Source organism: Lampris incognitus, chromosome 2, assembly GCF_029633865.1.
Source record: "Lampris incognitus isolate fLamInc1 chromosome 2, fLamInc1.hap2, whole genome shotgun sequence".
Taxonomy (NCBI): Eukaryota; Metazoa; Chordata; class Actinopteri; order Lampriformes; family Lampridae; genus Lampris; species Lampris incognitus.
In genome coordinates, this window is record NC_079212.1 from 150,082,158 (window position 1) to 150,094,399 (window position 12,242).

Sequence of the window (12,242 nt, forward strand, 5' to 3'; positions counted from 1 at the left end):
TTTGTTGTGGAAGTTGGCAACAAGCCAGAGCACATTTCAGTAGATCGCCTCAAACCGGCTCACCTGGACTTGGACCCACCTGTTGGACTTACCCAGCCCCCATGGCAGAGGCGCCTTCCTGCCCTGCCCCCACCCCCCAACAAGGCCCTTAAGGTTCCTCCACCACGCGCCCTACCCCCACGCCACCGCAGGGTCCTTAAGGCCCCTCCTGTAGGCACCCTGGCCTCGGCACCTGTTCGGCGAAGCCGTTGTGGCCGGGCCAGCCGCCCCCTCCACGTTGGCTTTCTTATTATGGTGAATTATGAATTATGTGGTGGGCTGTATGGGCACAGATCACCATAACTGGTAGACACGGGCCCTTTAAGAAAGTGGTTCTGTGCTGCGAGGCCGGAACGAGGAGTAGGGGTTGGGGCAGTGCCATGTTGTTGTTGATGATGGTGATTTTGTACGGATGAATAAATGATACATGCGTTCTTGTAGTCAGCGTGAGAAATGGTCCGTCTCTACTTTCCTGCAATGTCCACAAGCTGACAATAACCGACCACAACATCCATGTGTTTATTTTGCTCTTTGCCAGAGTTGAGTTGTGCCAGAAATAACTGGGGCTGCAGCAGCTACCCTGGATTCAGAAGACTGGTGTGGTTTCTACGAGGTACAGCCAGAACAAGGGGGTTACTCATACCGCTCTCTATTACAGCCATGAAACACTGGAGTTCAGAATAGCGCTGATCACCATATTGTTACATGTGTTGTCACGTGACTTACACCCGTTAATCAGCAGATTTGGCAGTACCGATTTAACATGTGAGTATTTTGAGGTGTTTTGGATTCAGGGATAAAGGGATTGTTTTGCACATCCTACTGTACTCCTTGTGAGTACAATTTAAATTGTATTTATGTAAAAAGGCCATATAGTCCAAAAGAACTCAGGAAATGAGTGTGATCGAGCTTTATTTCAGTATCTGAGAATAGCGCTGGGATGACCTGGCGGCCTGTCCAGGGTGTGTCCAGGGTGTCTCCAGGGTGTCTCCAGGGTGTCTCCCCGCCTGCCACACAGTGACTGCTGGGATAGGCTCCAGCATCCCGCGACCCTGAGAGCAGGATAAGCGGTTTGGATGATGGATGGATGGATGATGGATGGATGGATGGATGGATGATGGATGGATGATGGATATCTTAGGATAATTAGTCTGATTGAGACGATATGAGTTTTTTTGAATAGACATTCTGGTCCAATCTTAATTCCAGTTGGTGGCGGTAATGCACCAAATTGTTGCCAACCACCAATAAACCTATAAAAAAAAGAAGAAGACGGAAAAGAAGAAGAAGAAGACGAGGAAGAAGAAGAAGAGGCGGCACCAATGAGCAGGTTGCCGTTTCGACACGGATGGTAGTTAGCGGGACACCTCCGGCGTTCTGGGGGACTCCGTCCGCATGTAAACAAACTGTCAGGATAACGTGGAGGCCTCGCGGCGGCCGGAAGTTTCGCGAGCAGCTTGGGTTTATTTGGGCTAAATTTGCATATCAGCGTCCCGGACTAGCGGCTGCATGTCGGAAGCCGTGTTCCAGGCGCCTCGGCGCCGCTGCAGAGTCCACCAGGCCTACCGGGCTCCTTTCCCGGTACCGCGGAAGGAGGAGGAGCAGGAGGAGGAGGCCGGCCGGCCGCAGGAGAGACTCTACCGGGCCGAACTGGTCAACCAGCAGGTTCTGGTCCGGGATCCCGAACACATCCTGGACATCTACGGGAAGGTAGGAGGGAGGGGATGGAGACAGGGGCTGCAGCGTGGGGGTCTTGTGTAACGCGTGTGTGTGTGAACTCAACGTAATGTCACCTTGTCCGTCCTGGGACAGAGCACCTCCTCTGGTGCTCTCTCCCACCACGGACAACGTCACCTCCTCTGGTGCTCTCTCCCACCACGGACAACGTCATGTCACCTTGTCCGTCCTGGGAGAGAGCACCAGACCACCACGGACAACGTCACCTCCTCTGGTTCTCTCCCACCACGGACAACGTCATGTCACCTTGTCCGTCCTGGGACAGAGCACCTCCTCTGGTGCTCTCCCACCACGGACAACGTCACCTCCTCTGGTTCTCTCCCACCACGGACAACGTCAGGTCACCTTGTCCGTCCTGGGACAGAGCACCTCCTCTGGTGCTCTGTCCCAGGACGGACAACGTCACCTCCTCTGGTGCTCTCTCCCACCACGGACAACGTCATGTCACCTTGTCCGTCCTGGGAGAGAGCACCAGACCACCACGGACAACGTCACCTCCTCTGGTGCTCTCTCCCACCACGGACAACGTCACCTCCTCTGGTTCTCTCCCACCACGGACAACGTCATGTCACCTTGTCCGTCCTGGGAGAGAGCACCTCCTCTGGTGCTCTCTCCCACCACGGACAACGTCACCTCCTCTGGTGCTCTCTCCCACCACGGACAACGTCATGTCACCTTGTCCGTCCTGGGAGGTGCTCTCTCCCACCACGGACAACGTCACCTCCTCTGGTTCTCTCCCACCACGGACAACGTCATGTCACCTTGTCCGTCCTGGGAGGTGCTCTCTCCCACCACGGACAACGTCACCTCCTCTGGTTCTCTCCCACCACGGACGACGTCATGTCACCTTGTCCGTCCTGGGAGGTGCTCTCTCCCACCACGGACAACGTCACCTCCTCTGGTTCTCTCCCACCACGGACAACGTCATGTCACCTTGTCCGTCCTGGGACAGAGCACCTCCTCTGGTGCTCTCCCACCACGGACAACGTCACCTCCTCTGGTTCTCTCCCACCACGGACAACGTCATGTCACCTTGTCCATCCTGGGACAGAGCACCTCCTCTGGTGCTCTCCCACCACGGACAACGTCACCTCCTCTGGTGCTCTCTCCCACCACGGACAACGTCACCTCCTCTGGTTCTCTCCCACCACGGACAACGTCATGTCACCTTGTCCGTCCTGGGACAGAGCACCTCCTCTGGTGCTCTCTCCCACCACGGACAACGTCACCTCCTCTGGTGCTCTCTCCCACCACGGACAACGTCACCTCCTCTGGTGCTCTCTCCCACCACGGACAACGTCACCTCCTCTGGTGCTCTCCCTGAGCTTCCCGTCCTTCTCCTCTGGTGCTCTCCCCTCCCTGAGCATCCTGTTTCTCCTCTGGTGCTCTCTCCCTGAGCGTCCTGTTCTTCTCCTCTGGTGCTCTCCCTGAGCGTCCTGTTCTTCTCCTCTGGTGCTCTCCCTGAGTGTCCTGTTTCTCCTCTGGTGCTCTCTCCCTGAGCGTCCTGTTCTTCTCCTCTGGTGCTCTCCCTGAGCGTCCTGTTCTTCTCCTCTGGTGCTCTCCCTGAGCGTCCTGTTCTTCTCCTCTGCTGCTCTCCCTGAGCGTCCTGTTCTTCTCCTCTGGTGCTCTCTCCCTGAGCGTCCTGTTTCTCCTCTGGTGCTCTCCCTGAGCGTCCTGTTCTTCTCCTCTGGTGCTCTCTCCCTGAGCGTCCTGTTTCTCCTCTGGTGCTCTCCCTGAGCGTCCTGTTCTTCTCCTCTGGTGCTCTCCCTGAGCGTCCTGTTCTTCTCCTCTGGTGCTCTCTCCCTGAGCGTCCTGTTCTTCTCCTCTGGTGCTCTCCCTGAGCGTCCTGTTCTTCTCCTCTGGTGCTCTCCCTGAGCGTCCTGTTCTTCTCCTCTGGTGCTCTCCCTGAGCGTCCTGTTCTTCTCCTCTGGTACTCTCCCTGAGCGTCCTGTTCTTCTCCTCTGGTACTCTCCCTGAGCGTCCTGTTCTTCTCCTCTGGTACTCTCCCTGAGCGTCCCGTCCTTCTCCTCTGGTGCTCTCTCCCTGAGCGTCCTGTTTCTCCTCTGGTGCTCTCCCTGAGCGTCCTGTTCTTCTCCTCTGGTGCTCTCCCTGAGCGTCCTGTTCTTCTCCTCTGGTGCTCTCCCTGAGCGTCCTGTTCTTCTCCTCTGGTGCTCTCCCTGAGCGTCCTGTTCTTCTCCTCTGGTGCTCTCCCTGAGCGTCCTGTTCTTCTCCTCTGGTACTCTCCCTGAGCGTCCTGTTCTTCTCCTCTGGTACTCTCCCTGAGCGTCCTGTTCTTCTCCTCTGGTACTCTCCCTGAGCGTCCTGTTTCTCCTCTGGTGCTCTCCCTGAGCGTCCTGTTCTTCTCCTCTGGTGCTCTCTCCCTGAGGTTCTTCCTGGTTTTTCTCCTCTGGTGCTCTCCCTGAGCGTCCTGTTCTTCTCCTCTGGTGCTCTCCCTGAGCGTCCTGTTTCTCCTCTGGTGCTCTCCCTGAGCGTCCTGTTCTTCTCCTCTGGTGCTCTCCCTGAGCGTCCCGTTTCTCCTCTGGTGCTCTCTCCCTGAGGTTCTTCCTGGTTTTTCTCCTCTGGTGCTCTCTCCCTGAGGTTCTTCCTGGTTTTTCTCCTCTGGTGCTCTCCCTGAGGTTCTTCCTGGTTTTTCTCCTCTGGTGCTCTCCCTGAGCGTCCTGTTCTTCTCCTCTGGTGCTCTCCCTGAGGTTCTTCCTGGTTTTTCTCCTCTGGTGCTCTCTCCCTGAGGTTCTTCCTGGTTTTTCTCCTCTGGTGCTCTCTCCCTGAGGTTCTTCCTGTTCTTCTCCTCTGGTGCTCTCCCTGAGGTTCTTCCTGGTTTTTCTCCTCTGGTGCTCTCTCCCTGAGGTTCTTCCTGGTTTTTCTCCTCTGGTGCTCTCTCCCTGAGGTTCTTCCTGGTTTTTCTCCTCTGGTGCTCTCTCCCTGAGGTTCTTCCTGGTTTTTCTCCTCTGGTGCTCTCCCTGAGGTTCTTCCTGGTTTTTCTCCCTGCTGAAGGGTTTATGGGGTTGTTCCTTATCTGATGTGAGGGTCTAAGGACAGGATGGTGTGTTGGGCTGTACAAATAAAACTGACTTGTCTGTCTGTCTGTCTCTATATCTGTGGGTGTACCTGTCTTCGTGTGCTGACCTGTCTTTCTTTCTAGCCGTTACTTTCACCAACATGTCTAACACCCCCCTCCATCAGTTCTCAGTGTGTCACTGCTGTAAAGAGCCTGTCATCGCCCCCGACGCCAGAGTCCGCCGTGTTGTCCTGCCTCATGGCTTCACACCAGGTGGTCTGGCATCTTCAGCCATGAAGCCGTCACAGCGGATCCTCCTCAAACACCCGGACACCAGAATGGCCAAGTGTCAAAGTGTGGCTAATGGGACAGGTCTTGGGTCAGGGTAAATAACACCACCTCCTGCCCTCTGACCCTCAGGCCGGTGTCCTGCCTCCCGCCTTTTTTCCTTGTACATGTACTAGCCACTGTCCATCCAGCCACACCGCTGTCAGAGTTGCTCTTAGCACTCGTACATAAGCAGTACGTTTAAAAGCAGCGTCAACATAAAGCGCATCATCAGAAAAGCCCAACAACGGCTGCTCTCCTTATCAGGAAGCTCGGAGGGAGACGACACTTCCTGTCCTGTCCTGTCCTGTCCTGTCCTGTCCTGTCCTGTCCTGTGTCTGCTCAGCTGTTACTGCACCATCCATACTGGTCTGGTACACTAGCTCAGACACACACGCAAAATAACCTCCCAACACATCACCACTTTACCATCCAAGATCCTCCTATCAATTAAATCCCCCCACCACAAACCAACCACCTCCCACTCCCTTCACCCAGCATACCATGTTGTCCAGCCTCTGTCCTCTGGGAGGCGCTACAGGCCAACTTTCACCAAACCAACCCAAACAGCTTCTTCTTCACTGCAATACGGACTCAGTCTGAACTCCCGTTTTCGTTTGCAGCACTTGCTTCTTCTCTCGGTGTGTTTTTACACCGGGTTAGTGGTGTGCTTGTGGTGTCCTGTGTGTGTGTGTGTGTGTGTGTGTGTGTGTGTGTGTCTGTGTGTGTCTGTGGCTGTGTGATGGTGTGTAGGATGACTGGAGCTGTGTTTATGTTCACTGCTCATATCACCGTACGTATCTGCTCTGTCTGAAAACCCACTTCAATCTTAAGTCTTTTTACCTGGCTGTTGTCCGCTGACGTCACTGTCTGTCTGTCTGTCTGTCTGTCTGTATGAGGGCCTGTCTGTCTGTCTGTCTGTCTATATGAGGGCCTGTCTGTCTGTATGGGGGCGTGTCTGTCTGTCTGTATGGGGGGCGTGTCTGTCTGTCTGTATGAGGGCCTGTCTGTCTGTCTGTATGGGGGGCATGTCTGTCTGTCTTTATGGGGGGCATGTCTGTCTGTCTGTATGAGGGCCTGTCTGTCTGTCTGTATGAGGGCCTGTGTGTCTGTCTGTCTGTATGTCTGTATGAGGGCCTGTCTGTCTGTCTGTCTTTATGGGGGGCATGTCTGTCTGTCTGTATGAGGGCCTGTCTGTCTGTCTGTATGAGGGCCTGTGTGTCTGTCTGTCTGTATGTCTGTATGAGGGCCTGTCTGTCTGTCTGTCTATATGAGGGCCTGTCTGTCTGTATGGGGGGCGTGTCTGTCTGTCTGTATGGGGGGCGTGTCTGTCTGTCTGTATGAGGGCCTGTCTGTCTGTCTGTCTGTCTGTCGGTCTATACGAGGGCCTGTCTGTCTTTATGGGGGGCATGTCTGTCTGTCTGTATGAGGGCCTGTCTGTCTGTCTGTATGAGGGCCTGTCTGTCTGTCTGTATGGGGGCCTGTCTGTCTGTATGAGGGCCTGTCTGTCTGTCTGTCTGTATGAGGGCCTGTCTGTCTGTCTGTATGAGGGCCTGTCTGTCTGTATGAGGGCCTGTCTGTCTGTCTGTCTGTATGAGGGCCTGTCTGTCTGCCTGTATGAGGGCCTGTCTGTCTGTCTGTATGAGGGTCTGTCTGCCTGTCTGTCTGTATGAGGGCCTGTCTGTTTGTACGAGGGCCTGTCTGTCTGTATGGGGGCCTGTCTATCTGTCTGTATGAGGGCCTGTCTATCTGTATGGGGGCCTGTCTATCTGTCTGTATGAGGGCCTGTCTGTCTGTATGAGGGCCTGTCTGTCTGTCTGTCTGTATGAGGGTCTGTCTGTCTGTCTGTATGAGGGCCTGTCTGTCTGTACGAGGGCCTGTCTGTCTGTATGGGGGCCTGTCTGTCTGTATGAGGGCCTGTTTGTATGGGGGCCTGTCTATCTGTCTGTATGAGGGCCTGTCTGTACGGGGGCCTGTCTATCTGTATGAGGGCCTGTCTATCTGTATGGGGGCCTGTCTATCTGTCTGTATGAGGGCCTGTCTGTTTGTATGAGGACCTGTCTGTCTGTCTGTGTGAGTGTTCCTGGTTGACTTGCTGTTTTTTTATCTTGCTAGGGTTATTTTGGTAAAGGCATTCTGTCCAGAGCAAAGCCAGAGCACTGCATCTCTGACCAATGGGAGGGTGAGTTTAGACATTAACAGCTAAATAATACTGCTGTCAATAATAATGATGATAATGATAATGGTGATAATAATAATGATGATAGTGATGATAATAATAATGATGATAATAGAAATGATGATGATGATAATAGTAGTGATAATAATAATGATGATGATAATAGTAATAATAATGATAACGATGATAATAATAATGATGCTAATAGTAATGATGATGATGATGATAATAATGATAATAGTAGTGATAATAATAATGATGATGATGATAATAGTAATAATAATGATAACGATGATAATAATGATGATGATGATGATAATGATGGTGATGATAATGATGATAATAATAATGATGGTGATAACAATGATAATAGTAATGATAATAATAATGATGATGATGATAATAGTAATAATAATAATAATGATGATGATGATAATAGTAATAATAATGATAACGATGACAATAATCTACTCATATATTTTCGTAATGTGTGTGTGTGTGTGTGGTGTTAGTGTGTGTGTGTGTGTGTGTGTGTGTGTGTGTGTGTGTTAGTTAGTGTAGATAGCGGGACCGAAAACTAAAGCACTTATGATCCTAATTCTTTTTGGAGGTGGTAGGTATTGTCTCAGGGAGAAGGGAAAAATCCCAGAAAATTAAAATTATGCATAATTATGCAAAATATGCATTTTTCTATAAATGGCTAAAAACCACTTTTCTCGGCATTTCAGATGATTCTGAGCATTTGGGGGGAGGGAGTTGGAGTGGGGGGGGGGTTATGGGCAGGGTGAAGGCGGTTAGCTGGCAGGATGAAGAAGAGGGAGATTTAGATGGGTGGATAACCAAACTGCTACATTGTGGCGGGGTTCTTCTAGTAATGATGATATAATGATAATGATGGTAATGATAATGATGCTGATAATAGTAATAATAATGATAACGATGATAATAATGATGATGATGATAATGATAATGGTGATGATAATGATGATAGTGATGATAATAGTAATGATGATGATAATAATGATAATAATAATGATGATGGTGATGATAATAGTAATGATGATGATGATAATAATGATAATAGTAACGATAATAATAATGATGATGGTGATAACAATGATAATAGTAATGATAATAATAATGATGATGATGATGATAATAGTAGTAATAATGATAACGATGATAATAATAATGATGATGATAACAATGATAATAGTAATGATAATAATAATGATGATGATGATAATAGTAATAATAATAATAATGATGATGATGATAATAGTAATAATAATGATAACGATGACAATAATCTACTCGTATATTTTCGTAATGTGTGTGTGTGTGGTGTTAGTGTGTGTGTGTGTGTGTGTGTGTGTGTGTGTGTGTGTGTGTGTGTGTGTGTGTTAGTTAGTGTAGATAGCGGGACCGAAAACTAAAGCACTTATGATCCTAATTCTTTTTGGAGGTGGTAGGTATTGTCTCAGAGAGAAGGGAAAAATCCCAGAAAATTAAAATTATGCATAATTATGCATAAATATGCAAAATATGCATTTTTCTATAAATGGCTAAAAACCACTTTTCTCGGCATTTCAGATGATTCTGAGCATTTGGGGGGAGGGAGTTGGAGTGGGGGGGGGTTATGGGCAGGGTGAAGGCGGTTAGCTGGCAGGATGAAGAGGAGGGAGATTTAGATGGGTGGATAACCAAACTGCTACATTGTGGCGGGGTTCTTCTAGTAATGATGATATAATGATAATGATGGTAATGATAATGATGCTGATAATAGTAATAATAATGATAACGATGATAATAATGATGATGATGATAATGATAATGGTGATAATAATGATGATAGTGATGATAATAGTAATGATGATGATGATAATAATGATAATAATAATGATGATGGTGATGATAATAGTAATGATGATAATGATAATAATGATAATAGTAACGATAATAATAATGATGATGGTGATAACAATGATAATAGTAATGATAATAATAATGATGATGATGATAATAGTAGTAATAATGATAACGATGATAATAATAATGATGATGATAACAATGATAATAGTAATGATAATAATAATGATGATGATGATAATAGTAATAATAATAATAATGATGATGATGATGATAATAGTAATAATAATGATAACGATGACAATAATCTACTCGTATATTTTCGTAATGTGTGTGTGGTGTTAGTGTGTGTGTGTGTGTGTGTGTGTGTGTGTGTGTGTGTGTTAGTTAGTGTAGATAGCGGGACCGAAAACTAAAGCACTTATGATCCTAATTCTTTTTGGAGGTGGTAGGTATTGTCTCAGGGAGAAGGGAAAAATCCCAGAAAATTAAAATTATGCATAATTATGCATAAATATGCAAAATATGCATTTTTCTATAAATGGCTAAAAACCACTTTTCTCGGCATTTCAGATGATTCTGAGCATTTGAGGGGAGGGAGTTGGAGTGGGGGGGGGGTTATGGGCAGGGTGAAGGCGGTTAGCTGGCAGCATGAAGAGGAGGGAGATTTAGATGGGTGGATAACCAAACTGCTACATTGTGGCGGGGTTCTTCTAGTAATGATGATATAATGATAATGATGGTAATGATAATGATGCTGATAATAGTAATAATAATGATAACGATGATAATAATGATGATAATGATAATGGTGATAATAATGATGATAGTGATGATAATAGTAATGATGATGATAATAATGATAATAATAATGATGATGGTGATGATAATAGTAATGATGATGATGATAATAATGATAATAGTAACGATAATAATAATGATGATGGTGATAACAATGATAATAGTAATGATAATAATAATGATGATGATGATAATAGTAGTAATAATGATAACGATGATAATAATAATGATGATGATAATGATCTACTACTACTTTCGGCTGCTCCCGTTAGGGGTCGCCACAGCGGATCATCCCTTTCCATTTCTTGATGATGATGATAATGATAATGGTGATAATAATAATGATGATAGTGATGATAATAGTAATGATGATAATAATGATAATAGTAATGATAATAATAATGATGATGGTGGTGATAATAGTAATGATGATGATGATAATAATGATAATAGTAATGATAATAATGATGATGGTGATAACAATGATAATAGTAATGATAATAATAATGATGATGATGGTGATAATGATAATAGTAATGATAATAATAATGATGATGGTGATAATGATAATAGTAATGATAATAATAATGATGATGATAATAGTAGTAATAATGATAACGATGATAATAATAATGATAATGATGGTAATGATAATAATAATGATGGTGATAACAATACAGCTAACCTCCCCACTCTCTTCTGCGTTACAGAATATGGTGGATGGCGTCTTCCGGTCATCTCCCATTCCAAGTCAGTAATCAGCTGAAGTCAGTCACTACATTTCCTTTCTCACCAATGTCCTCTTACTGATCTCAGATCATATTGTGAATAAGAGCTGCCCATGTAAACAGCATTTCTGATTACCCCTCCAAACAGGGTGGTCTGATGAGAAGGACGCATGTTTACATGAATCTTGCTGGTTGTTTAAAGGTTGTTAGACATGGGGACTCCTTCATCACACTGATGCTTTCACGTTGTTTTCGCTCCACTTCAGCTCTAATGAGACGCAGCACGCCACTTATTAGATGATTGATTCTGTCTGTCGGTACCACCACATTTCACTTAATTAGATGATTGATTCTGTCTGTCGGTACCACCACATTTCACTTAATTAGATGATGGATTCTGTCTGTCGGTACCACCACATTTCACTTTATTAGATGATGGATTCTGTCTGTCGGTACCACCACATTTCACTTAATTAGATGATGGATTCTGTCTGTCGGTACCACCACATTTCACTTTATTAGATGATTGATTCTGTCTGTCGGTACCACCACATTTCACTTTATTAGATGATGGATTCTGTCTGTCGGTACCACCACATTTCACTTAATTAGATGATTGATTCTGTCTGTCGGTACCACCACATTTCACTTTATTAGATGATTGATTCTGTCTGTCGGTACCACCACATTTCACTTTATTAGATGATGGATTCTGTCTGTTGGTACCACCACATTTCACTTTATTAGATGATGGATTCTGTCTGTCGGTACCACCACATTTCACTTAATTAGATGATGGATTCTGTCTGTCGGTACCACCACATTTCACTTAATTAGATGATTGATTCTGTCTGTCGGTACCACCACATTTCACTTTATTAGATGATGGATTCTGTCTGTCGGTACCACCACATTTCACTTAATTAGATGATTGATTCTGTCTGTCGGTACCACCACATTTCACTTAATTAGATGATTGATTCTGTCTGTCGGTACCACCACATTTCACTTAATTAGATGATTGATTCTGTCTGTCGGTACCACCACATTTCACTTAATTAGATGATGGATTCTGTCTGTCGGTACCACCACATTTCACTTAATTAGATGATTGATTCTGTCTGTCGGTACCACCACATTTCACTTAATTAGATGATTGATTCTGTCTGTCGGTACCACCACATTTCACTTAATTAGATGATTGATTCTGTCTGTCGGTACCACCACATTTCACTTAATTAGATGATTGATTCTGTCTGTCGGTACCACCACATTTCACTTTATTAGATGATGGATTCTGTCTGTCGGTACCACCACATTTCACTTAATTAGATGATGGATTCTGTCTATCGGTACCACCACATTTCACTTTATTAGCTGATGGATTCTGTCTATCGGTACCACCACATTTCACTTTATTAGATGATGGATTCTGTCTATCGGTACCACCACATTTCACTTTATTAGCTGATGGATTCTGTCTGTCGGTACCACCACATTTCACTTTATTAGATGATTGATTTTGTCTATCGGTACCACCACATTT

The 12,242-nt window shown here is 46.2% G+C and overlaps 1 protein-coding gene across 1 annotated transcript in view; it reads left to right on the plus strand.

The window, feature by feature from the left end:
* Positions 1 to 1,401: 1,401 nt before the first annotated feature.
* Positions 1,402 to 12,242, plus strand: part of tsen2 (TSEN2 tRNA splicing endonuclease subunit) — a 56,312-nt gene continuing 45,471 nt past the window's right edge. The window contains exons 1-3 of the mRNA XM_056274004.1: positions 1,402 to 1,749; positions 7,235 to 7,301; positions 10,679 to 10,718. Of these exons, the coding sequence (XP_056129979.1) occupies positions 1,549 to 1,749; positions 7,235 to 7,301; positions 10,679 to 10,718 (308 nt within the window). The 5' untranslated portion in view covers positions 1,402 to 1,548. The remainder of the gene's footprint in view (positions 1,750 to 7,234; positions 7,302 to 10,678; positions 10,719 to 12,242) is intronic.